This window comes from Pituophis catenifer, unplaced genomic scaffold (assembly GCF_029215685.1).
Source record: "Pituophis catenifer annectens isolate HBS135680 unplaced genomic scaffold, rPitCat1.0.hap2 SCAF_2, whole genome shotgun sequence".
In the NCBI taxonomy this organism is placed as follows: domain Eukaryota; kingdom Metazoa; phylum Chordata; class Lepidosauria; order Squamata; family Colubridae; genus Pituophis; species Pituophis catenifer.
In genome coordinates this window covers 148,535,458-148,561,080 of record NW_027256882.1, presented here as the reverse complement: position 1 = coordinate 148,561,080, position 25,623 = coordinate 148,535,458, and the positions used below count along the sequence as shown (strand labels likewise).

At 42.4% G+C, this 25,623-nt stretch overlaps 1 protein-coding gene across 1 annotated transcript; it reads right to left on the bottom strand.

The window, feature by feature from the left end:
- Nucleotides 1-731: 731 nt before the first annotated feature.
- On the bottom strand, nt 732-11,864 carry DNAJC14 (DnaJ heat shock protein family (Hsp40) member C14). Its single transcript, XM_070937755.1, has 7 exons — nt 11,777-11,864; nt 10,052-11,490; nt 8,883-8,989; nt 6,862-6,981; nt 5,481-5,641; nt 3,072-3,168; nt 732-2,085 (listed from the first exon to the last, which is right to left on the bottom strand). The coding sequence occupies exons 2-7, from the start codon at nt 11,207-11,209 to the stop codon at nt 1,848-1,850; spliced, it is 1,881 nt and encodes a 626-aa protein (XP_070793856.1). The 5' UTR covers nt 11,210-11,490; nt 11,777-11,864; the 3' UTR covers nt 732-1,847.
- Nucleotides 11,865-25,623: the final 13,759 nt, after the last annotated feature.

The following is a 25,623-nucleotide window of genomic DNA, read 5'->3' as shown; positions in this document are numbered from 1 at the left end:
TTTTAGTTGTTCTTTTTTTAGACCTAGCCACTTAAAGTTTAGGAAATTTTAAATTTAGCTGCTTTTATATAAAAATAAAAATAAAAATAAAATAAAATAATATTTGTGCAGCTTTCTGAGATTTAGTGTGTTTCTGTAGTGTTTCACTCTAACTACACAAACACACAAAATCTCACAAAGCTGTATGTGGAATTTTGTGTGTGTAAAGTGTGAAAGTTGTTTTTTTGGGCTTTTTGTGGCTGTGTGTGGTTCCTGCTTGTTGCAGGGGCCATTTTGGGTCTAGCACAGCTGCTTTTATATTGTGGGTGAGCCTGTTGTGTTGTGTTGTGTTGTGTTGTGTTGTGTGTGTGTAAAGTGTGAAAGTTGGTTGTTTGGGCTTTTTGTGGCTGTGTGAGGTTCCTGCTTATTGCAGGGGCCATTTTGGGTCTAGCACAGCTGCTTTTATATTGTGGGTGAGCCAGTTGTGTTATGTTGTGTTTTGTAGGTTAAAAAAGGGCAAAGAAGTGACATTGACTTGGCCACGCCCACCTGACCAACAAGCCACACCCTCCCAGTCACCATGCCACCAAGCCCTGCCCACTAATTAAGCCACGCCCACAGAACCGGTAGCAAAAAATTTTAGATTTCACCCCTGGCTAAATTACATCTTTAAAGGTTGAATTCCTCAAATATATAATATTGTCCCATCTGCAACAGTGCATGGGCTAAGAATGAAACGGTAGGCCAGCCTCTCCAAGGCATTGATACGTATTTATAGAAAGGATAATACACATTGTATTAAATATATGTATATACATACAAATTTGAACTTTTAAAAAAGTAACCTTCTATAAAAGAGGTTGAACAATTGTAGAGCTAGCCATCCGTGCTAAAACTGTCACCTAACACACCCATGTCATAACTGACTTGACCACAGTCTTAGGCCAGTGTAGACAGACAGTATGTACTTGCAAGGATCCAGGAAGAGCAAACCAAGCACCTTAGAACATCGGGAACACAACAGTCATTTTTACCTCCAGAGCCAGGAGCTCTTTAATCGCTTGGTAGTGCAAAACACCTCCTCTCAGTAGTCTTGCAATGGAGTTGGGCAACATTCGGGTCTCCGTAAAGAAGGAGAAGCTGACTTGGCATAATCCTGAGCGATAAGTAACAATAACTGGGGTGCATCTTCATTTCCCCTGGCCTTTTTACTAAAAGTATTAATCCAGATGAATTCCTTTGCATGGCAAGCAATTAATTAACATTTTACACAAGGAAATTCCAGGCAGGGAGTAGCTCTCCTCTCACCATTTAATCTAGGGGCAGAACTCCCAGGATGGGATGAGAAGACAGTTGCTGAATAGGGTCTCCCCTTTCCTGTCCACTCTAAAAGTTATCGCAGGCAAACCACGCCTTCCCTGGGCGTTAAGCCATCCTCTACCTTTTTATTTTTCTTCAAAGCCTTGGAATGAAACAAGAGAGATTTCCAGGCCAAGCCTTTAGTGTGGACAAGAGTAACAATCAACTAAAATAACTGGTGGAAGCTGTAGCCCCGCCCGAGAAGGAGCGCTAGACAATTATAAAAGCATATGATTGGATGCTTAAAGGCTCAATATTATCCACACCTTATTTTCGTTAAGTGCTTTCAGGAAAATATCCAAAGGAGTTCTTTGGTATCACAGGATCGGTACTAACGACTGCACGGGAGAATATTTTGTTCCAACTGGAAGTTACAGGGTTATAAATGAGTTCCAGAGGAGCCTGGAGGCTTATCTCTTCTCAAGAATACTGTTTTTTCAATTTTTAAAACAGCCCTTTTGCTACCTGATGAAAAACCAGGGAGATTTCCCTCCCGTTCAGTCAGGTCCTTAGCGCTGAAAGGGGCGTCGCACTTTTTTCCGCCGTTTCTGCTTCGAATCGCCCTTCTGGAAGCTACTGTCTACTTTTGAAGAAGAAGCAGGAGGCGTTGACGCATTCCCAGGGGCTGGGGGCTGAGGGGTGCCGAAAAAGTTCCCGTTTGGCATCTGCCCGGGATTCCCTTGGAAGATACGGTTGAAGAAGTCCTGTAGTTCTGCAGCAGAAGCTGGGCTACTGTCTGAAGCAGCTCTTTTCAGGGTGGGGGAGGGGAGGAAGAACAAATGGAAAGAACAAATAAATCATCAGATTCCCAAACTGGATTTCAGCAGAGATATACATTTGGCTTTATGCTAAACTACACAGCAGAAGGCAAACTTCAGAATTTGCCACTATTCATCCCTGGAAGAAAAGGAATCTATTTCCCTGGTATTATAAATACTAAATTTTATTTATTTATTTATTTAAGAAAATTTATATAGCTGCCCAACTCACTCTCAATCACATGGCTTTTCTCATCTTTACAATTCTATCACAGACAAGGCTATTCCACACTCTTACCAGCGTACTGTACTGCTTTAAGCCCCAGGAATATAAGTTCTATAAACTGAGTTTCACTCTCTTATCAGCATATTGCTTTAAGTATAAAGGTCTCTCATGCTCTCTATAAAGAGACAAGACAGAATCTGGCCTCTGTAGTGAAAATCCTCCTGGTCTTACTCTCTTTTAAAAAAGGAGGAAAATGAGACCCAACACAAAGAAAGTTACAACCTTTTGTTAGTTTGGAATTAACAACCAATCAGTGTAGGGCTGCACATGTGTGTTTAACACTACTACTACTACAAGTCTAATTGTGGACTATTGATTTAAATATTCCGTCTTTATTATTTTTTAATAAACAACTCAAGGCGGCAAACATATCTAACGCTCCTTCTTCCTCCTATTTTCTCCTTTCCCTGTGAGGTGGGTTGGGCTGAGAAAGACTGACCGGCCCCAAGTCATCACCTAGCTGGCTTTCATGACTAAGGTTGGACTACAATTCATGGTGTCTCAGATTCTAGCCTGATGCCTTAACCACTAAACATGTGCCTGTACAAATGGGAAAAAAAGATCAAACAGATCTCTCCACAAACTGAGGCAGCCTACATGAGATATATACCGTAAATCCCTAGATTTCAGTTCTCAATTAGAACCTAACATTTATTATGAAGAAACCAACAACATAATTCCACACTAACCTCTGGCGTCCTCCAGAGCCTCTTGATCCAAAAGAGATGTGATAGGGAACTCGATGTGTATCTGGAGAGATTCCCACTCGTTGGCAACCAGCCCATTCTGCATATCAGAAGAAGAAAAAAAAAAATCACCTATCAGTTCCTGACCCAGATCTGCCTCACAAAACAGACAGGAATGTCCTTAGAAATCTCATTTTTCTTCCTAGACAGCATTTCTCAGCCTTTGCAGTAGGATGATTTATCATTCACATGGCACTTTTAAGGGCTAATATTTTAGTTTTGATATTAAAAATAGGATTCCCTTCTCAGAAGAAAACACGATGCAATCTCTTGTGTTTTCATAGCATAGGTTTTTCTGGGTGTTTAAGTGGGGAAAAGAACAGCGTTCTGGCTCAGATCAGGATTCCATCTAGTTCACCCTTCTGTTTTCCAAAGGGGCCAATCGGTTAACAGTGAGAAGTTCACAGGTAGGACATTGGCCATTGACAGTCTTATCTTCCATCCATTTGCCTGATCCTCTGAAAGAGACTATTTTCTAAAAGTATTTTTAAATCCTACCTATGTGCAGCGGTGGTGGGTTTCAAAATTTTTTACTACTGGTTCTGTGGGCATGGCCTGGTGGGTGTGGTGTGGCTTGGTGGACATGGCAGGGGAAGGATACTGTAAAATCTCCATTCCCACCCCACTCCAGGGGAAGGATACTGTAAACTCTCCATTCCATACCCAATCTAGGGGAAGGTTACTGCAAAATCCCCATTTCTGATCAGCTGGGACTTGGGAGGCAGAGAATAGATGGGGTGGGGCCAGTCAGAATTTTTACTACCGGTTCTCCAACCTATTCAAAATTTCCACTACTGGTTCTCCAGAACTGATTAGAACCTGCTGAAACCCACCTCTGATGTGCAGGGGTGGGATTCTACCGGTTCCGGCGAACCAGTAGCTCCAACGATCAGCTGGGAGCGAACTGGTTTGCTCCAACAATCAGGTGGGAACGTCTGCCCACCCCTGCACTTTACTGACCTATATCTTCTCAGTTGATTCGCGCAGCAGAGCAGATTGCTGTGCCTCAGCTGTGTTACTCCTCAGCAATAACGCGGAAGGTAAGTTTTCGTAAAACTGCACACATGCGCAGCTTTATAAAGCACATGATCACTGAACCAGTTGTTAAACCAACAGGATCCCACCACTGCCTATGTGGGTTCTATCTAAATAAACACTTCTATCTTGGTTATTTCTCAAAAGAGTTTAATTGCATATGTTCTTATTGTTAGCAGGATCAAAATATTTTTTGGGTTGGCTGGGAAACAGAAAACAGCTGTAGAATTAAGTTCGTAGGGAAATAAAAACTAGAGTCCTCAGGGTCTCCACTTCACCTCACTTCTCCTGCCAGCCGCTCACACTCTTTAGTGCAACTCTTCTCTCCCTGCAATCTTCTCTCATCTCCCAGGTAACCACAGCCCTCCCATTTCCTTCTCCTCTCAATGATACTCTCCTACTAAGGTTCACTTCACTTCTCTGAAAGCTTCCATGTTGGTGGTCATTACTACATCTTTGGAAGCCAAGCTCACTAATTAAAACTCATTATGAGTTGAAATATAGCACGATGTACCTTTGAGTGTAATTGCACCATTGATTTGTATGAAGGCACAAAGATACTACTTGATTAATTTCCCAATGCCCACAGCATCACATTTGCCTTTTTCATAGCAGCTACATATAGGTTTCATATTTTTATCAAGCTATGCCATTATAACCCAATTTTCCTTTACTGATCAGTAATTCCTCCCCCTCAACTCCCACCTGCCTGAAAGTTTTCACACCAAGGTATTTGTTTTTTATTGGGTCAAGATGTCCTTCATCAAGCTAATCTCTCTCTCACATGCTTTCTCTCCCCTTCCCAAAGAAGCCTCTCTTTAAGGCTTCATTGTGTCCTGTTTAAAACTGAGCAGAAAGCAACATTCTTTAAGACACTTTATGCATTTGATCTGAACTTTATATTATTTATATTATATTTAAGCAAAATATCTGAAACAAAAGTTAAATACATTTTTGTATAAGCAGACTTTTCTGTTAGGCTAGGTTCCCTAACAGACACCGTTCTCCTCTCTCATTGCTCTGTAGTCCTTTATTGGATCACCACAGTGCCACTGCCACTGTGGTTACTGTAAAAAAACACAAATATATATATGCATGCTATTCAGAGTCTGCACAAATGTGGAATTACCCTAATTTACCATGCTCTGTGAGTATATGTATTCACACACATCCACACATAGACAAAATAAGAACAAGAACCTAATTGGGTTCTTGTTCTTATTTTAAGATAAGAATAAAATTTTAAGATAAAATAAGATAAGAACCTAATCAACTTTGTGTTTCCACTTTCCATGGTCAGAGTGTTAATTCAATTACCTGTGATGTCATAAACCTTCCCATCCATCATGGCAAAGTATGTGATCTTCAATCCCAGCATGCTGGATTCCGCCCAGAAGTCACCTTCCTCAGCTGCATGAAATTTACTACATTCTGCACAGTATCGGCCATCCAATGGGTCACGATCCATCTCAAACCTCCTGCAGCAAAGAATTTCAGTGTTTAGAAAGCACCAAGTATGTTCATTATTTTACAGCATCCCGTGTTTTCCAGTGTGTGTCTGTGTGCATGCGTGCGTGCATGCACGTATGCATGTGCATTTAATTACAGGAGAATGCAAATAACAGAATAATAGAGTTGCAAGGGATCTTGGAGGTCTTCTAGTCCAACGCCCTGCTCACACAGGAGACCCTGTACCATTTCAGACAAATGGTTGTTCAAATAACATCTAGGCATGGTTCGTAAAGAAAACATTCTATGCTCAATTTATAAACACTGAAGCTTTTCTAAACCAAATATTTTAGAAATGAATAAAGGACCAGTAGGAAATGAAAATATGGGAAATGAATCCTATGGCCAACAAAATTAGTAAGTAATTGAGGTATAATTGAACACTTGTAGCTTGGGTACAAGTTTGGGTACTGATAATCAAGCATTTTCCAGATTTGAACTTACAGTATATACCCTGTTTCCCCCAAAATAAAACATCCCCTGATAATAATCCCAATCGGGCTTTTGAGCGCATGGCAATAAGGCCAAGCGCTTATTTCAGGGTTCAAAAAAATATAAGACAGGGTCTTATTTTCGGGGAAACACAGTATTTGTCTAGCTATCAAATCTATATACTATCATAAATATATTATAGACTTTTGCCCATTAACTTATCCAGTAAGTGTCTGTATTTTTTTTAAGTAAGCAAAGGAAAATTTAAGGTCTTGGGATATTAGATTCTTTGCTTGCGGAGGAATCTTTCATGTGAAGCAGGCATTCTGGTGTTCTCCAAAACCTTTAATCACTTGACTGTGGGGATATTGCAACAGTTATAAGTGTGAGAACCGGTTGCAAGTCACTTTTTTCAGTGCAATTGTAATGTTGAACTGTCACTCAATAAATGGTTGTAAGTTAAGGACTATGTATCTCTCAGTCTTTCAGAGTCTTTGTCACCTCAACTAAAAGCTAAACTATTGATTTAGGCCAGCTCAAGAAAAAATATTCTACACTACTATCCAGAGACCATCAAGGGAATAGAAACCTTGGTGTTGTCACTACCCTCAGAAGGAATCAGGCTTGATAGTAGTTTCTCCCACACACAGATTAGAGAAATGAATGTAGACTCTGCAAAGTCATGATCCTGCTGCTTGTGTAGTCTGGCTGACATCCTGTTGCACCAGTGAAGAGATAATGACAGCTGGCCACTTACTTGTGCTTCCCTTGGCACTTGTTACACTTCATTGTGTTCATGACTTCCTTCAGATCATCCTGAAGCTTGGAAAGGAAATCATTCATGGACTTCGTCAGCTCTGTCTCTGCCATGCGCTTTCTGAAAAAAAAAGTAAGTGAATTTAAAAGGGAGCATCAGTTACACAAAACTTGACTATGGTTGTAGCAGTGTGCACATGTACTAGAAATCGAAACCATTTCAACATACAGGGAGCCCCCAGGTTACACAAGCCCTGATTTACATTAGCCTGACCTCAAGCAAGGAGTCCCAAAACAACAGGATTTTTTTGTGCAGGCAAGCACTACACATTTGGATGCATACAAAAAGGGACTTATGCAAGAGTTCCTGAACAGAACCCCTGTATGACCTAGAGATGGCCAAGAGTAATTTCCAAATAGCACTTGGCTGACCTTGCTATAATTATTCTTTGGTCTGGAGACCACCAGGGAGCACCAGGAATATAAGCTAAATTGGAAGACTGGGGGAAAAAAAACATTCATAGCAATGGAACACCACTTCTGTACTTGGACCATGAAAACTACACGGCGTCTCTATGCTCACAAGTAATAAAGCTTAACTTGAAAAGAGACTTCAGCTTATGATTAGCTTCAAGCTGTTGGGGACAAAGGTCCTCTGGTTAGGGTTGATTAGAATGATTTTGCTGTTATAGAAATGGCTTGAAAGGTTGAGAAGTGCAGAACAAAAGTTTTAAGTATTTTTTTTCCTGTATTCTATTGCACTAAAGAAAATGGGAAGTCATGACTTTTTTCTTGGCCTTGGCACTTCTCTTTTTCTCCTTCTTAGCTTTCTGTTTCAGGTTGTATTTTTATAATAAACTTTAATAAAAATATTTAAAAAATCACCTCCCAAGGAAAGTATTTAGGAAAAAGAAAAAGTCAGGTTGATAACCAAAGTAATTTAGTAGTTCTGAGAGTCAGGGCAGAATATTATCTAGTACCTGATCTCTAAATTTATGTGCTCTCTTATCACCTGGGTTTTCTTTCCTACAAGCACTTTAGCCTAAGAAGAAAACACCGACACCGACAACACCCAGGGGGAGGGCCTTCTCTGTGGGAGCCCCTGCCCTTTGGAACGAGCTGCCCCCAGAAATTCGTAAAATCTCTGATCTCCGTGTATTTCGCTGTGCCCTCAAAACCTTGTTGTTCCGCCAGGCTGGGCTATCAAGGTAAAGATTTTAATTGGGTTTTAAAAATGGGATTTTAAATTTGGGGTTTTAAATTGAGCCTATCATTTAATAATTTTAATTTATTTTAAATTCTGTCTGTCTTTGTGCTTTTAATCAGGCTGTACACCGCCCTGAGTCCTCCGGGAGAAGGGCGGTATAGAAATAAAATTAATAAATAAATAAATAATAAATAATTTGGATCCTATGATTTCTAGTGCCTTATCATTTCTGTAATATTTTTCTTCCATGGTTCAGATACTTATTGTACATACAAGCAAGGGAATGATCAGATTTTTCTGGGGGGTGGGATATGGGAAGAGCCATTACCAAAATCTTGTTTTTACATCAAATTGAAATGAGTAGAAGTGAAACAAGGACCAGCGAACAGGACAAACTCCTCTTGTCCAATCCTCATGTCGCCTAGTCAATTTTATTGTTGTTGCTCTTGAATGAATAATAAACAGAACAGATCTGAGGGACTCAATCTAAATTAACTTTCACAGGAAGACTTGCCTGGGTGATATATACCAGATGCTTGTGGGAAATATATTATTTTCTGGTATTATAGCTAGCGTTTCCATTGCAGACAAAAAAACCTCAGGGAAGTAATGAAAAACATCCAGTAGTTTCAATAAGTGTTGCTACCTGACAATGTTGATGCTCACATTTTCAAATGTATTCTCTGTCCCCTTAAATAGAGTAATCTCTTTGAAAACTGGCCTCTCCACATTGTCCCGGTGTGCAGATCAAACTTCATAGCTATGTGGTTTTGATTAGGAGTGAAGAAAGCTCAAATAGGTTTTGGCTGACTCACATTTCATATTCCTTCCTCTTCTCTGGATTGCTGACAATATCCCAGGCTGCCCGCAGTACCTTGAATGCCTCCTCTGCCTGAGGGTGCTCATTCTTGTCTGGGTGAACCTGTGTGACACCCAATCCCAAAGCCCCAAAGTTAGACACGCCCTTCTTTTAAAAACATTTGAGACAAATATATGCTACCTATATATTGCCAATAATCCTAACAGTCATCCTGCAAAGTAAAGCCGGCACTCTCACTCCCATGTGACATACAGACCACAAAGCCAAAACAAAGCAAGCAGGCTTCATTTACTGATCATTCCTTGTACAGGCAACATTTCTGTTCAGAAGCTCAAGTAGAAAGGTTCTCTGTCAATCTGTTGCAACAACCAGCAACAAAAAATGACAGGTTTTTTTGAGGTGGGGTCAAAAGCAGTTTTTCAGCTAGGAGATGGGAGAGATTAGCAAATTCCAGAAGCAGAGTCTGCAATCCTCCTTGGTGTAGTATAGCAACTCATTTATCCTTCTCTTTCCTCATGCCAGGAAAGATGGAGAAAAGCAAAAATGGGATTTTCATTCAATACACCTTGAAGATTCAGGCTGGAATTTTACAGGCCGAGAAATGAACTGCAATCCTCAGCATCTCCAGACAAGAAGATAAGATAAGTTGAACCAAGTTTCCACACATCCTGCTCCCTTGATAGCCAAGAAGGTAAACAAGGAGAAAAACTATTTGTGTCAGTTATCTTGATCTATAGATATAGATTGCTGCTATAGATGATTGTATTTGTCAATTCCTTTACATTGAAATTAACAAAGGTTTGTCCCCTCAAGTAATACAATAATTATAGTGTCACTATGCTAATAAGTGATAAGTGAAGATTAATCAATTGTACTATGAAAGACTGCATGATATTCCAGACATCTTCCCCCAACCCTGAAAATGTTGGACCATGTCAACCAGACAAAAAAGGAGCTGTCTCCTACTACTATCTTTAACAATCCCCACCAATATTCTCAATCCTTGGAGGAGGAAGAGCTGAATTCTTGTCACAATTATTTGCTATGGTAATACAAGGAGAGGGGGGAAAGGAATGCCACCTCATTTAAACAGAGGCTTTCTCATAAAAAACACACATGCTTCCAATCACCAGTCAACCTTTTTGGTTCGAAAGACATGCTCACCAGTACTGCCAAGTGCCGGTAGGCTCTCTTCAATTCGACATCGGAAGCTGTTGCATCTAAGCCCAACACCTGAAAAGGATTGAGTTCTTCTTCAGGGGTATGTGCCATGGCCAGCAAACGTGCCACCTCTTCGCCAGGCTGGAAGGGTCCGGATCCACCAGGAGAGTCATTCTGAGCAGTACTCCCTGATTGGGTGGTCCTTAATCCTTTGGGCATCCAAAGGACAGCATGCCACTTAAGCAGCAGACTTGCCATCCATTTGCAAATCCTGCATTCTCTGAAGAGGACCCCAATTTGAGGGAAATCAATAGTTGAAAGAAGCCAGGCTCCATAGCTAGTATGAGTCATTCTACTCAGAATATTGAGTAGGACTGACTTGGAAACCTTCCAGCAGAGTCGTATACTACCCAGGAGAAGCATAAGCACCAGGAAGAGAATAGCACAGAGCATCTTAAGCAGGCGGTAAGTTAGCGACAGCCATGAGGCTAGCTGTCGGGTCAATTTTCGACACCCTATCCTTCCACGCTGGATCCAAGCCTGCATGTCAGTTTGAATGGTGTTTAAATCATGAAGGCTGAAAAAGCAGCAAGAATACAGCATCTTCCCACCAGCTTCCACCCCTTCACCACACCGGAGGGTGACCTGTACAATTACACTGATGAACAGTCTGAAGCAAGAAACGCAGAACGAGGCCAAACCTTCCAGATGCTTCAGCAACTCAGCTTGGACATGATGATGCCCACCATCACTCCTCTTCCTAGTCTGTCTGTGTTTCCCCCCAGAGGGTACAAAGTGACCATCTCCTTTATCTTTAGGAGTAGAGCGTTGTCTTTGTTGCCGGGCAACTTTTCTTCCGCTAGGAGCCCGAGTGCAATCAGGGATTTCTTCCTTGGTTTTTGTAGCCAGGCCATCTTCAACATCTACTTCTTGGCCTAACAGCAGCGTAGACGGGTCCTTCTCTTTGAATCCTGAATGCCAGTGCTGACAACTGAAGCCGCATAAGTCATTCCCTTCCTCTGAATAAGCTGCGGAGAGATCAGACATCTCTCTCGGACAGTTACAGGAGCCAGTTTCATTACTGGGAGTTTTATAGTCAGTAAAGTGCAAGCTGCCATTATCGCGATCGCAACTGCCATTCCAAAGCATTTTTGTCTCCATCGCACCTTTTCTCCCGACTTAAAAACCTCAGCCTTCCGAAGACTCAAGAGCTCTTCTTAGCCAGGAGATGCTCTGCAACAGCAATACTTTTTGGAAGTGGACATTTTGCTTCCTGCATCCTGCATCACAAAGGCTGCAAGGGCTCAGAACAGTCTTGCCCAAATCAGGAAACTCTTCAGAATGAGCTTCAGTCCCAGGCCTGAGGTGTTCCATGGTGGTTTTGTGTTCCGGAATTGCTGTGGCTTCGATGAAGGTTAAGTTATAGCCATCTTGTAGCCATCCTGCAAAGACAACCCGAGAGAGAAGAAAACAGATGGTACCTCAAAATACAACAGATCGCTTGCCCCTGGCTGGAAGGTTGTTTCATTCGCAACTCGTCACGTCAATATTAGCTGATCACGGGAAACAGAAGCCCGAGAGCCCCTTTCAGGGCTGAAAGCGGGGGAAGGAAACAAGTGGAAAGCTGCTCCATACTGGGGTGGCGGGGGAGAAGGGGGAGGGTGGACGGGGATCTCCCAACCGGGGCCGCAAGAGCCACCACAGAAAGTAGGCGAGAGGGGACGTTACCTGGTCCTGTTACCTAGCAACGAGAAGGGGGGGTCCTGCCGCCGCCGCCACTCCTCTTCCTCCATCTGACTTGCCCCCTCACTCCCTCTCGGGCAAGCCCCCGCTTCCGCCTTCCGCCCGCCTGGCGAAACACCGCCCCTCCCCGCTTTCCACTTCCGGGTCAAAGGGGAGCCTTTTAAGTTACGCGATTGGCGCGTCACGGCCGGTCGGGTCTGCTCCGAAGCCGCTTTTTATTCTTGTCTTTTTTCAGCGTCTCTCCTCCTCCCCCCCCCCACTACCACGCGACCTCCAGTTTTCTCGCGCGCGGTTCTGCCTCTCGCGTGCCCCGGGTCCCAAGCGCTAGTTACCGCCGGCAGGTTATGGGCTCTTTTCCTCCTGGAGATCTCCTAACCCTCGGCGGAGCTGGCTAGCGTTTGCCTTTTATCCTCCTCGATCAGTGCATGGAGTAGGATAATGGGAGCTGTAGTCCTGGAGGGAATCGGACGGGAATAGAATAGGAATAGGAATAGGAATAGGAATAGGAATAGGAATGAATAGAATAGAATAGAATAGAATAGAATAGAATAGAATAGAATAGAATAGAATAGAATAGAATAATAGAACAGAACAGAACAGAACAGAACAGAATAGGAAATAGAAGAATAGAATAGAACAGAATAGGAAATAGAAGAATAGAATAGAATAGAATAGAATAGAACAGAAGAATAGAGTAGAGTAGAGTAGAATAGAATAGAATAGAATAGAATAGAAATAGAAATAGAAATAGAAATAGAATAGAATAGAATAGAATAGAATAGAATAGAATAGAATAGAATAGAATTCTTTATTGGCCAAGTGTGATTGGACACACAAGGAATTTGTCTTGGTGCATACGCTCTCGGAGTACATAAAAGAAAAGATACATTCGTCAAGAATCAAGGTACAACACTTAACGATAGTCATAGGGAAACAGTCAATATAAATCTTAAGGATACCAGCAACAAGGTTACAGTCATACAGTCATAAGTGGGAGGAGATGGGTGATAGAAGATTAATAGTAAATCAGACTTAATAACTAGTTTGACAGTGTTGAGGGAATTATTTGCTTAGCAGAGTGATGGCGTTTGGGAAAAAACCTGTTCTTTTGTCTAGTTGTTCTGGTGTGCAGTGCTCTAGAGCATCGTTTTGAGGGTAGGAGTTGAAACAGTTTATGTCCAGGATGTGAGGGGTCTAAATATTTTCACAGCCCTTTTTTTGACTCTTGCAGTATACAGGTCCTCAATGAAAGGCAGGTTGGTAGTAATTGTTTTTTGTGCAGAGGAGGCTGCTGTGGAAATAAGACTTGTCGGAAAGACTACTTGTGTCGCTTTGATACTAAATCTGCACTGAGGGAGGTTGAGCAGTGGGGTAACACGCCCGTCCCTTCGAATCGAGCTCGACTCAGGCGATTTCGTGATCCCAATAAAGGAGAATATTTCTAGTGCAGGGTTGAATTGTGGGGTCCTTGGTGCTCTCTGACCTTGCTTGTTTTCTTGCAGGTGTTTCATTACCCAACTAAGTAACGTCATCAGTGCTTCATGATTGCCTTCATAGGGCTTGCTTGGCAGCCATACAGAATTGGTTTGCTATTTATTACATTCCAGGAAATTTGGGGAGGCTTCACTTCCCGATCTGACTTGTGGCACCACAACAAAGAGTATGTGTTTTCCATTGCCAGAGGATCAAAGATGCGGACATAAAAACCTTTGGGTGGTAGCTAATGCATTACTGTACTCATCTTGGAAAAGAGTTCTTAGGTTAAGATTTCAATGTTTATAAGACCATAGCAGAAATAGATACCATTACATATGGTTTCATGTGGAAAGGATGATAATCATCATCATCATTACTTAGAAAATCGTTTTGTGCCTGTAAAGAATCACAAAACTCAAAAGTTTTGAAATGCAAAAGATTTCCAAGTTAAGGATATTCATAGATGAGAACTGGAAATTAAGGCTGCAGCAATCTTAAATCTAAAGAATCCTCATAACATAGCACTTTAATGTAATCTTTGAACTATAGGTTGAATTTATACGGTATCTAGTTAAAATGAGCAATCCCAAGTCCATTTTCTGCTGCCCCCCTATCTGATGAAAATCATCTGAACTTCAACTGCAAACAAAGATTATCCCTATTCTGTAGTAATGAAAAGGAGGTAAGAGTGACTGGAAAGCATTCCCACAGAAATATATGTTTTAGCATAGTTTTTATTTAACAACTATATGAAATTTGGTGAGATCATTAATACAACATTAAGTATTAAGGAAGAGCAGAGGGCAAATATGAATAGTTCCAATGCTAATATGGTAAGAAACAAAATAAAAAATTGATGTCAGAGTAGTCATGTTGAGAGTGAACACTGACATTTTGGGAAACAACAGAAATGGGCTGGAGTGAATGACTTTACATTTTTAAAGGAACAGCAGATCTTTAGGACAAGAAAATTATTGGAAAAATGAAATAGCCATTATTAACCAAAGTGAGTCAAATTCTGTGCTTTGATGTCATAGAATTATCTTAATTTGAATCTAAAGTAAACCAATCAGTATTATGGTGATCCAAGTCTATTTGTTTGTTTAATCTATATATATAAAAGCGAAAACCACTCACGCCGTAATCACGAAATCCCCAGAACCGTAAAGCCTACAAACTTGAAATTTGCCACATATGTTGCTCTTGGCTTCTCACTAAGCCAAGCCTTAGTGCTCACTAAGAAAGGATTTTTTGAAATGACCATCAGAGCATTAGTATTTCCTATATTATGATTAACATGCTCTGATGCTAAGGAATTCTACTCCCCATTCCCACCTAAAATCTGTTCCACGCTTTGATGCTAAGGAGTTCTACTCTGCCCTCCCTACCTGAAAAGAAATCTGTTCCAAATGCAAAACACAAGCAGAGGAGTTTCACTTTCAGTTTTACTTTCACAGCAGCAACCAGGGGATTGGATAGGGGAGGCTTCTGTGGGGCAAGGCTGAGGGAGAGAAGGGGAGAGGAGAGGCCGATCATAACTACTCATTAATTTTCAAGCTGTAAGTGTTGATTTATCAAGCCCGATCACATAGTGAAGCACGGGTATCCAGCTGGTCAATTTATACAGTCACACATTTTACAAACAAGTGGATAGCTTTCAATAAAATAAAACCATAAAAATGAAAACAGCTGGGAATTATACAAATCATCATTCACGTAGTCAGGAGACAGGCTCCGTCCCATACCTGGGGCCCCCAAGCTCGGGCACAAAACCAAGTTTTCAAGACCTTGCAAAAGGTTACCAGGACTGGGGCTAACCTGATCTCAGAGATATGATATTCCAAAAGGTAGGCACCACAACAGAAAGGACTTTCCTGCTGGACCCTGCCAGCTGACAACCAATTCTCCTCCTGCCAGATGGATACAACAGCTGTCCTAATTTAGGACAGCTAGAAACAACCAATAAGAGATGGTTCCTTAAATAATTGGTCCCAAGCTGTGAAAGACTTTAAAGGTGGCTACCAGCATCTTGAATTGTACCTGGAAACACAGTTGAAGCCAATGCAGCTTGTGGAGCAGTGAATAATCGGCACCATTAATATCCCACACCACTGCATTCTACATGTGTAGAATTCATTACAGTAATCCAGGCTTGAACTCAGAAGGGCATGACTGACTGAGAGCAAGCCTCCCTAGTCCAGGAGTGGGGGCAACTGAATGTTTTCTATTTTATTCGTGCTCTAACCACAGCTGCAGAGGAAGCAGAAGTCAAAAAAGCTCTTTGCAACTTGTCACACCTTGCCAACACAACACCACAAAAGATGTTATGTTGATTATGGAAAAGTAGTGTGTTTAAAGTGAAACTAAAATAATATATGGAAGAATGGGTAAGTTTGGCTTTGCTGCACAAATGAAGCTAGACTATTTAACAGAGTTCTGATAAGGAAATTTAGATAGCAAATAGTATCTTTCAAAATAGCCTAAAAGATGGGCAGATTTACAAATGGACATCACTGGCTGGATACCAAAGAAATAGAACTGAATATACTCAAAGGTGCTTTTTCAAGAGGCAACTGGATTGTCTGGTTTTCTTTGAAGCTTCTTGGATGAGAAGCGAAACCTCTTCAAAGAAAACCCAGAAAGTCCAGTTGCCTCTTGAAAAAAGTACCTTTGGGACCTAGATGACTGAGAATCTCCATACACAAAATTGATTATAACAGCAAGAAAAGAAGACCTTTATTCAATCAGCAAAAGCAGATACTGAGTTTCACTCAGATCAAGGAAACCATCTCACAAATTTACAACTTGAAAGGAATACAACCCCCTTCCCCAAATTATTAGATAGATACGACCTGAGTGATATTCAGTTATACAGTGAAGATAAAGAAGAACTTTGGACTGAAATTCATGACATTTTGCTTCAAAGGAAGGAGGAAATAGGAAACACATATTAAGCATCAATTTTATTTTATTAGATTTTTATCCCTTTATTATTTATAAATAACTCAAGGCTGCAAACATACCTAATGTCCTTTCCTCCTCATATTTTCCCCACAATAATAACCTTGTGAGGTTTGGGCTGAGAGTAATTGATCCAAGGTCATCTAGGCACATACATCAATGTACCTATTGTATAATTCCTAAATCCAGTACATTCAGAATAGCTTAACTGATTTTTTTTCAAACTTCTATAGCATTTTTCCTATTGTTAATTGTCATTAAATCACCTTTAATTGATTCATCTTTTGCAGGACTCCAGTTGAGAGACACAATGATAACTGAAGTCTTCTTGAATCATTACTCAGTGGCTGCCTGAGGCTTTGATCTAATAGATGCCTCACAGGGCAGGTTCTTTTCCTATTAAAAGTTGTCTCCTGACTAAAGCATACAAGCATAATTCTCATGGAATATTCAAGCAGCTGGGGACATCCTTTGGATACTTGCCCAGAGGTTTGCTATCAATTGAAAAGATTTAGGGGCTTCTAATTTGGGTTGGTTTTGAATTAACCCAAGTCTTAAAAAGAGAAAGCAGCTATCGTGAATGACAAACGTTTGCTTAGAAGAAAACATTACATTCCAAGCTGCAAATGCTAAAATAAAGATCTTCAGGCCAATTTCCAGTTTTCACCAGCAGAGGACAATTCATGCCTTTTAATTCCCCTTCAGTTCATACCCAAGAGAGACAACAGTTGGTAGAGGGGCATTATTGCAAAGAAAATTAGCGTGGGCATGTTCTGGCTTGGTATGGTGGCATCTGGAGAACGAGTTGTTTTTCAGGGCCAGTGGTATGTCCTGTAATTTGAGGAAGTGTAAACTCCCTGGGAATGTATAGTCAGAGATTTGGGAGTCTACCAAAGCAAATGAGAAATACGGCTGCTTGTGAGGAGTGAGGCATAACATTTTGGACACACATTTTGCCTCCGGCTACTCTACCTGGAAGTTCCTGAGGGAACTTCATTCAATTCTGCCAGGCAGGTTTCCTCAATCCCTCATTTTGATGTAGCTGAATCATGGATACAGCTGGATTAATCATTACACTGAATATACAATACTCTTCAATATGCACATTATGCACATTATTTAAAGGGTAAGCAGTGAATATACAATTCAGTGCTTACCCTTTAAATAATGTGCATATTGAAGAGTATATCAAGCAGTTGTTTTAAAATTTTCCACAACTTGGAAAAACCAGGATGACCGATAATTCTGCAAATGGATAGCATCAATTTTAGGACAGATTTTCTCAGTTTGGAACATTGCAGATTGTAGACTATAATCCCTATCCCTTCTCAGTCAATATAATTGTTCAGGATGGGAATGAGAGAAATTATAATTCAACATTTTTGAAGGCCATCAGGTTGGGGGAAAAATGCTTTACTGAACCAGAAATTAAAAATTACACAAATTACACAAAACATCTTTTTTTCCTTTCAGTTTTCTACTATGCTGACAAATAAAGGCAAATATACATGTCCCAGGATAATGTTACAGTATCCAATCTGGGTCGCTCACTGAGACCAGAGGATTCGTCTTCTGAGCTTTCAGACTCAAGCTGGAGCCCATCCTCAGGGAACTTCTCTGTCATTCTGGTGAGAGAGAGAAGTTCCCTGAGGATGGGCTCCAGCATGAGTCTGAAAGCTCGGAAGACGAAACCTCTGGTCCCAGTGGTCATCTCAGATTGGTTCCTACTGAACTGACTGCTCTTGACTTCTGTTAATGTAGTATTCTCTTTAGACTGCCCTGTCTCCATTTTGTGAAATAAAATATATTCAGAGAAAATGTTTCCCACAACACCTCAGATTAGTTACTTTTATATCACTTATGGTTGCACTTTGTTCACATATGTGCTACAATAAACATTGATAAAAAGACCTTTCTTATCATCACAACAGTTGTTGAACTGTTCAGCCTTATACATGCCCAGAGGTAAAGCTATCCGAGTTCAGTTGGCACATAAATTTCAATCATTGAGATATTTTTACAATTTAGATATAATTAAAAAATCCAAAGCTGGCCCTTGAGCCTAAGGCAGGTCTCCAAATGCAGCACCACCAACTCTTCATAGTTAATCTTCAATTTACTCCATTGGATGCTCATGGAGCAGGACTAGTCACAGGGACATAGTATACAAGGATGGGGAATATCTCCCAAGCACTCAGAGGATAGGATAGAGATTTACTACACTGTAGAGCTCACACAGCCATAGCTTAGCCATAAAGACGTCACACTATTATCTGTCTCTATCTGGGCTTCTAGTCTATGGCTAAAAGACCCATAATCATAATACATTCAGATAAGACAAACAAACTGATCAATGCTACCACCTTCTTGCCTAGCTTAGATAGTGTCCACCTCCAAGCTGGAGGCATGGTGGCCAACTCTGGATGAAGACATGGAGCAAATTTAATAGAATCTAGACAAAATCCAACTTTTAACACATCTCCTTAGAATTGTTGTTGTTGTAGAACATTAGATGTGTTTCAGTGTATTGTATATTCAGAACATTTGCTGTGTTGCTGTACAACCTCCACAAATTTGATAAAGAGAATGTGATAATCTTTAAAAAGGCCCAAAACATCAACATGTTATAGCAGCTTGTTGGCAATTTTTACAAACTGCTCTTTAATGTCACAAAATCATCCCAGAAGACACACCCAAGGTCCCAACATAAGATAAGTAGAGATACTGTAAATAATGACATTCACAAGTTTAATTTTAGGGACTGGCCTGTGACCCAATGGAGGGTTCTAAATTGTTTATTTGAAGTCAAAATCTGACCTGTTCAAAGGTGAAAAAGCTGTTTAGAGAGACTTTAGAGCAGGGGTCTCCAATCTTGGCAACTTTAAGACTTGTGGACTTCAACTCCCAGAATTCCTCAAAGCTGGCTGAGGAATTCTGGGACTTGAAGTCCACAAGCTTTGCTGGCTGAGGAATTCTGGGAGTTGAAGTCCACAAGTCTTAAAGTTGCAAGATTGGAGACCCCTGCTTTAGAGGATCTTCTAGTAAGAGACAAAATATCAGAAGAAAGTCCTGTATTTAATCAATGAAATTAAAATTGGAAGGGCAGAAGACATCAGGCTAAGCCCCTTATTATTTTTGTTCCTGTTGCATTGAAAACAAATCTTTAGAAGACAATGGAACACCTGGGAGGGAATGGAGAAGAGATCTCTGAACTTGCCATACCATTTCAATCCCAGTCTGAGGAAATGCTTGCCCCTACTCACAAAAGGAGAGGACACAAACAACAACAACTAAGTTTCTGAATGAGCAAGAAGGTAATTAAATTTATCCACTTATGGATCCATATCACAAATGGAAGCCAAAGCCTATCTTACAAGAGTAGACCAACAACACTCTTCCCCCCACCTTTTCCATCTTCACACATGTCTCTAGCCATGCAGATTGGTCAAATACTTAATAGTCCTGAAAGCTATAAATCACCTCTTAAGTATCTGCGTGACTGAATGGTGGTGTCAGTTTTCACACTGTATGCTTTTTCATTATTCTCAAGAAGTACACAGACTGGGACACCACCCTGGATTCTAAATAATGCATTACTACATCAATTATTACAGGTTTCAAGTGGAAACCCTGAGATCCTTCATAAAATGCATTCAGAAAGAGGACACTCTGATCTTGTTGGACTTAAAAAATATCTTCATGTCCTATTTGCTATAACACACAGGAAATTCTTAAGATTCAAACACCATGGTGCCCACTACCAGTACAAGGCCTTTTCATATGGTCTCTCATCACCACCAGGGGTGGGTTCTACTTATCTTTACTACTGGTTCACAACGGGAGCATGCACACATACTTCTGTGCATGCACAGATTGTCAGTTATGACATCCGGGTGGGTCCTGCCGCTTTTACTACTGGTTCTAAAGAACCAGACAGAACCGGGAGCAACCCACCACTGATCACCACCCAGAGAATTCATAAAAGCAATTACAACGATCATAAGCCATCTCACATCCCTGGGAATACATGTGTAGTCCTATTTGGATGACCTCTTTATCTAATGCCCATTGAACAAGGGAAGGATATATGGATCACAGTGCAGAACCTCAGGGATCTAGGGTTCTTGGTCAAGAAAGAGGAAAGCATCCTTCAACCAGTACATAACTTACAATACCTGGGCACAATTCTGGTCCCAGCAAGGTTTTTTTTTTTTGCTATCAAAGGTGTAAAATGAGACCATCCTATAATTAATTGCATTAGTTCAATGGACCAACCAATTGGAACTCAGGACTTGCCAGTCCCTGGGATCAGATAATTGACTGAAGGAATTGTATACTATGGTGGCACTTGCTTCATTGAACACCCCTCCCCTTCTGGAACCAAATACTGTAGTCTGTGATTCCAGATTCTCAGTCCCAATATAGTGTAGTTGAATGATCAGACACATAAGGATTGTAATTTCCAAAATTCCTAGCCAGCAAGACTCTTCCTCCATGCTGGGTGAGGATTCTGGGTATAAACAACTGGAAGATCAAGGCTGAAGAAGCTGCCAGATAAAACCAAGGTACCATTCACTGATGCTTTAAGCAGGATGCCCACCTGAACTCTATATGGAAACACAAATCTCATATGGTTCTCTTCCTTGTCGTAGAGAGAATTCAGAACCCCCAACCCCAATAGTCTGATCAGCTGCACCAGAAGGAAATAAGAGTGGCAGCAGAGAGCTGATCGTGGATGATCCAGCTCCTGTGGGACAAACTCTCCTCCAAGGATCATGTGCCAGTGTTAAAACTGTGAGCCTTGGGTGAGAGTGGCTTCCCACACAAAGCCTTCTCTGTTTCTAAAGCTCATGCTGGAAAGAATCCAATTTGCTTCAGAGGAAGGCAAGGGTAGAGGAGACTTGTAGAAGCTTTTAGCGTTTGGACATTTTAACCCTCTCACAAGGGAGGCTGTGGGAAATGAAAAGCCTTGCCTTGGCTGTAGTGGAGCCGGTAATGAGAAGCCCAGAGGTAAAAACCAATAAAAGGGCTTCTAAGAAAGTTTGAAATAAAGCAATTTGTGGTTGCTCCTCTTATGGAGCAGAGTCTACCAATCCAGACAGAGAGATCTGCAAAAGTAGTGATCTGGCATCAGACCCCCAGAAAGCCCATGGCTAGCTGCCAAGGCTTCATCCCAGTTGAATTTCATTTCACTTGTCTGAATTTCCAGAATCAATCTGTAAACATTATTGGGTTGGCACGCTGCATTAAGACATCACAGTAGTGTTCACAAATTATCCTAAGCCATATTTTGCTTGACATTGCTTCACATTTCATGTTAATCCAGTTTGGTGGATTTGCATAAGAACTAAGCTATAAACAAGTATTTGCAAACTACAAGACACAGGAACAAGCAAAGCCCTTAAATTATAAGGTAGCATATCACGTGGTTTCAGCCAGTAGAATTGGTTTGGTTTGACCTCTTAGCGTGTTGTATGAACACTTCACTCAAGCACTCGATGAGTGGATGGCATATAAATTTAATAAATAAATAAACCCAACCATTGTACTTCAGTCAGCAAAGCCTTGGCTAAGTTTTAACAAGAAACTAAGTCAAAATGTGCCGTGCTTGTTAGTGGCTCTGCATGACGCAAAATCTCTGCCAGTGAAGTGTGTAAACCTTCACGTGTTACGTGGACCCAGCCAACTGTGGCTTATTCAGTAATTTTCCAGGTGCAAGTAACCAGGAACAGGAGTTCAGTTCAAAATTCTTCAAGTTTATTCCATGCTACCTATACACAAGAACCTAATCTACTAACGGTGGAGGCAAATTGCTTCTAGATAAGAGTCAATGGACTTCAAGGTGGACTGGATTTAGGTCTCTTGAGGGAGTGGAAAGATTCCAGACCAATGACACATTTGACCCCACCCTCTGAATCAGCCTGGTCATCTCCTACATAAATAATAGTTAAGCCATTGTTCCCCTTTCCTTCAATTAGCAAAGCATATTTCCTTTCAGCACACATTTGGTTTTCATAGCATTCCAAAGACTGCAGAGAAACTTCTACTCCTCCTCCATGTCGGTTATTGTTCTTTTCCTAAAATCTCTAACTATGCATTGCTTGTACAGATACAGGAATCAAATTTTTCCAAACTTTAGCAATCAGTACATAGATAAAGTATTTTTTGTTTGCAAGAATCAAGCGGTGAAATGTGGCCATAGAAGCAACTCAGAAAAGGGTGAGAAAATCTCACTGGCAGGACAGCCTGGCTAATCTCAGAAGTTGCAGCAACATTATCAACCTGTTCCTGCGTTAGGCATGGAAGGTGAAAATCAGAGCAGGGAATCAACTGTACAAAAGCGAAATGTGGAGACAAAAGTTGAGTGATATCTCTCAGCAGGGTGGGCTTCTAAACTGTGAGAAGCCAAGCCAGAATGATTTGTTTAGGCTCTCCTGCAGTGAGAGGAGCTTAGAAGCTAAGTTTGCTTGGCTTCAGGGATGACTGGGACCACCTGCTCTTGTACACTCTCTTTACTGTTAATGGAATGGCTCTTTATTCTATTAAAGGCTCTAGGACACCGGTGTCAAACTTGTCATGTCACTTGCCATCATGTGATGTTTTGTGACGTTTTCCCCCTTTGTGGAGCTGGGGTGGGCATGGCCTGTGCATCTGGCCTGCGGGCCGCCACTTTGATTCCTGCCCTAGGACATGGAGCAAGCATGGGCTTCCCCCGATCCCAAGGTCAAGGGAATAGCCCAGCAAGAATGACCAGGAGTTAGGTAGTGTCTCCCTTTCCCTACACCTTGTCTCTGAGTTACTATGGAACTCAGTAGGATATTTACTAGAAAGTACCTTGAATATTTTCTCACACTGGTCCAGCAGCCACTGGTCCTTCTCTGTACTATTTGTATGTCCTTGTGAAAAGCTTAGGATTGAATTGGAAAAGGAAGAGCTCTTTTTGAATCACGTACATGTAGTCCTCGACTTACGACCACAACCGACTCCAAAATTTCCATTGCTAAGCATGACAGTTGTGAAGGGAGTTTTGCCCCATTTTATAACCTTTTTTGCCACAGTGGTTAAGTGAATCACTGCAGTTGTTAAGTGAAACATTTGGTCATTAAGCCAATCAGGCTTCCCCCCCCCCCCATTGACTTTGCTTGTCAGAAGCCAGCTGGGAAGGTTGTAAATGTTGATCACATGACCCCAGGGCAGTACAACTGTCATAAATACATGCCAGCTGCCAAGCGTCTCAATTTTGATCACATGACCATGGGGATGCTGTGATGGTGGTAAATGTGAAAACGGTCATGTTACTTTTTTCAGTGCCACTGTAACTTCGAATGGTCATTAAATGAATGGTTGTAAGTCGAGGACCACCTGTAGTCACTGTGGCCACCTTTGCATTTGATGAACAGACGCAGGAGACCTAAACCAGGAGTCGCCAACCATGGCAACTTTAAGACTTAAGACTTGTGGACTTCAACTCCCAGAATTCTGGGAGTTGAAGTCCACGAGCTTTGCTGGCTGAGGAATTCTGGGAGTTGAAGTCCACAAGTTTTAAAGTTGCCATGGTTGGAGACCCCTGACCTAAATAGTCCTTTGGGTTCCACCTCTGAAAAAGAAGATTGCGGGCTGATGAAGCATGCGCAGAGGTCCATCTAAAGGGGGCCAATATCCCCTTTAAACAGCAGGCCAGAGGCATTATTGGGGTTCCCCCTCCCAGCAATAGAATCCCCGCATCCTCCATCTCCGGCCTCTCCCGTCCTAGCTAGCCACCACTTGTCCTCTTGCCTCGAGGCACCTGCTCCGACAGCTGGTCAGCTCCCGAAGGCCGAGCCCGGCCGCATTCCTGGAGCCGAGGCCGGATGCAGCAGAGCCGTCGGGCTGAGCTCTCTCTCTCTCTCTCCCGTTCGAGGGCGGAGATTCTTCCACAAGACTCTGGCTGGAGTGCCGAGGGAAGCCCGCAGCTGCGGTGAGCGGCCAGGCATCCCTTTGCTCCCAACTCCAGGAAAGCAACGACGTCGAGCGCCTAGGGGGAAAAGTTAGCAAGCCCCGCTTTCCCACCGCTTTTGCAACGCCGCCGCAGCAGCAGCAGCAAGCTCCCCTCCTCGCACGCAAATCACGCCCGGCTTTAAATCGCGCCTTTCTTTTGCAAAAACAATCGAGCGATTCTCTCCGGCTGGAAGGAACCACCTCGGTCGCCGAGGGGTGTGCCCGGTTGGCTTCGGGGCGCCCTTTCCCCAACCGATGCTTCCCCGGATCGCTCCCAAGAAGCGGCTCCCCCCCCCCACCCCGCAAGAGCAGAGATAGGCTGGCCAGGCTCCGGCTCCTTTCCTCCCCAGGAATCAGAAGGAGGCGCCGAACCCCTCGCTTCTCACCCCCCCCACCCCTCTAAGCCGCTTTCCACCCACACCCCCCCCCGCCAACTTTTCCGCTGGCCCCTCCTTCCCGCCTCGTGAGGTCACTTTTCAGCTGTCGAGGCCAAGGCTTCTTTCGCTGAGTTTGCCACGGGAGGGGTAGGGGGGGCGGCTAAGGAGGGGGGGGGGGAACACACATATTTTCGACCCTCCGGGGAAAGGCTCCTTCTTTTCTTTTCGGCCGATCTCGGAGTCTCCGGCAGAGGTGGAGTCTGGGGGGGGGGATGTTGCTTTTGCGGAGCGATCGTGGCTGTGCACGGTGGTGGGAACCTTTTCCCAGACTGGTAAGTTTTAGCATGGAGGTTTCCCCTACCACCCCCCTTTCACCCCATCCCCAACTTTTGTTATGCTGGATTTCCATCGATGGGGACGCGAGTTCGGATGGCCGTTGATCAACCTGATCGGCGATCCCTTCCCTCTTCGCTGTCCTGCCAGGGACCGGGTTGCTTGTTTGGAGGAGAGAAGGAGTTCGGTGGGGAGGGGGGAGGGTTTTTGCATCATCCTCCGGAGGTTGTGGAGGGGGGGGTCTTTTGCCAAGTTGGACTTGGACACGTGACTGGAGGAAAGAAGAGGAGGAGGAGGAGGGGGGGTCTTTCCAAGTGGTGGAGGGCTCGGATTTGAGCCTGCCAAGTGGTGGAAGGAGCTTCTCCTGGACTCGGCGGAAAAGCATTCTTCGAGTTAAACTTTTAAAAGGAACCAAAGGCGTGTTTTTAAAACGAACAGTAAGAAACGTTCTCTTAATAATAAATAATGCAGTTTGTAACGTGGCTACGGTAACGGTTGCTTTGCAAAAGGTCCTCCGCGTCTTTTTTTTTTCTTTTTTTTTAACAGAACTTCGCTGCACACCCTAAACAGTTGAGAATTGCTTACTAATCCATCCCTTCCCAGCCTCCCAGCTGTTTCTTTTCCTCCCTGGCTGCGCGTTAAGGGAGCCGAGTGGCGTTTTTTTTTAAAGGGATGCTGGACTCTTTGATTCCAGAAGGGAGAGATGTC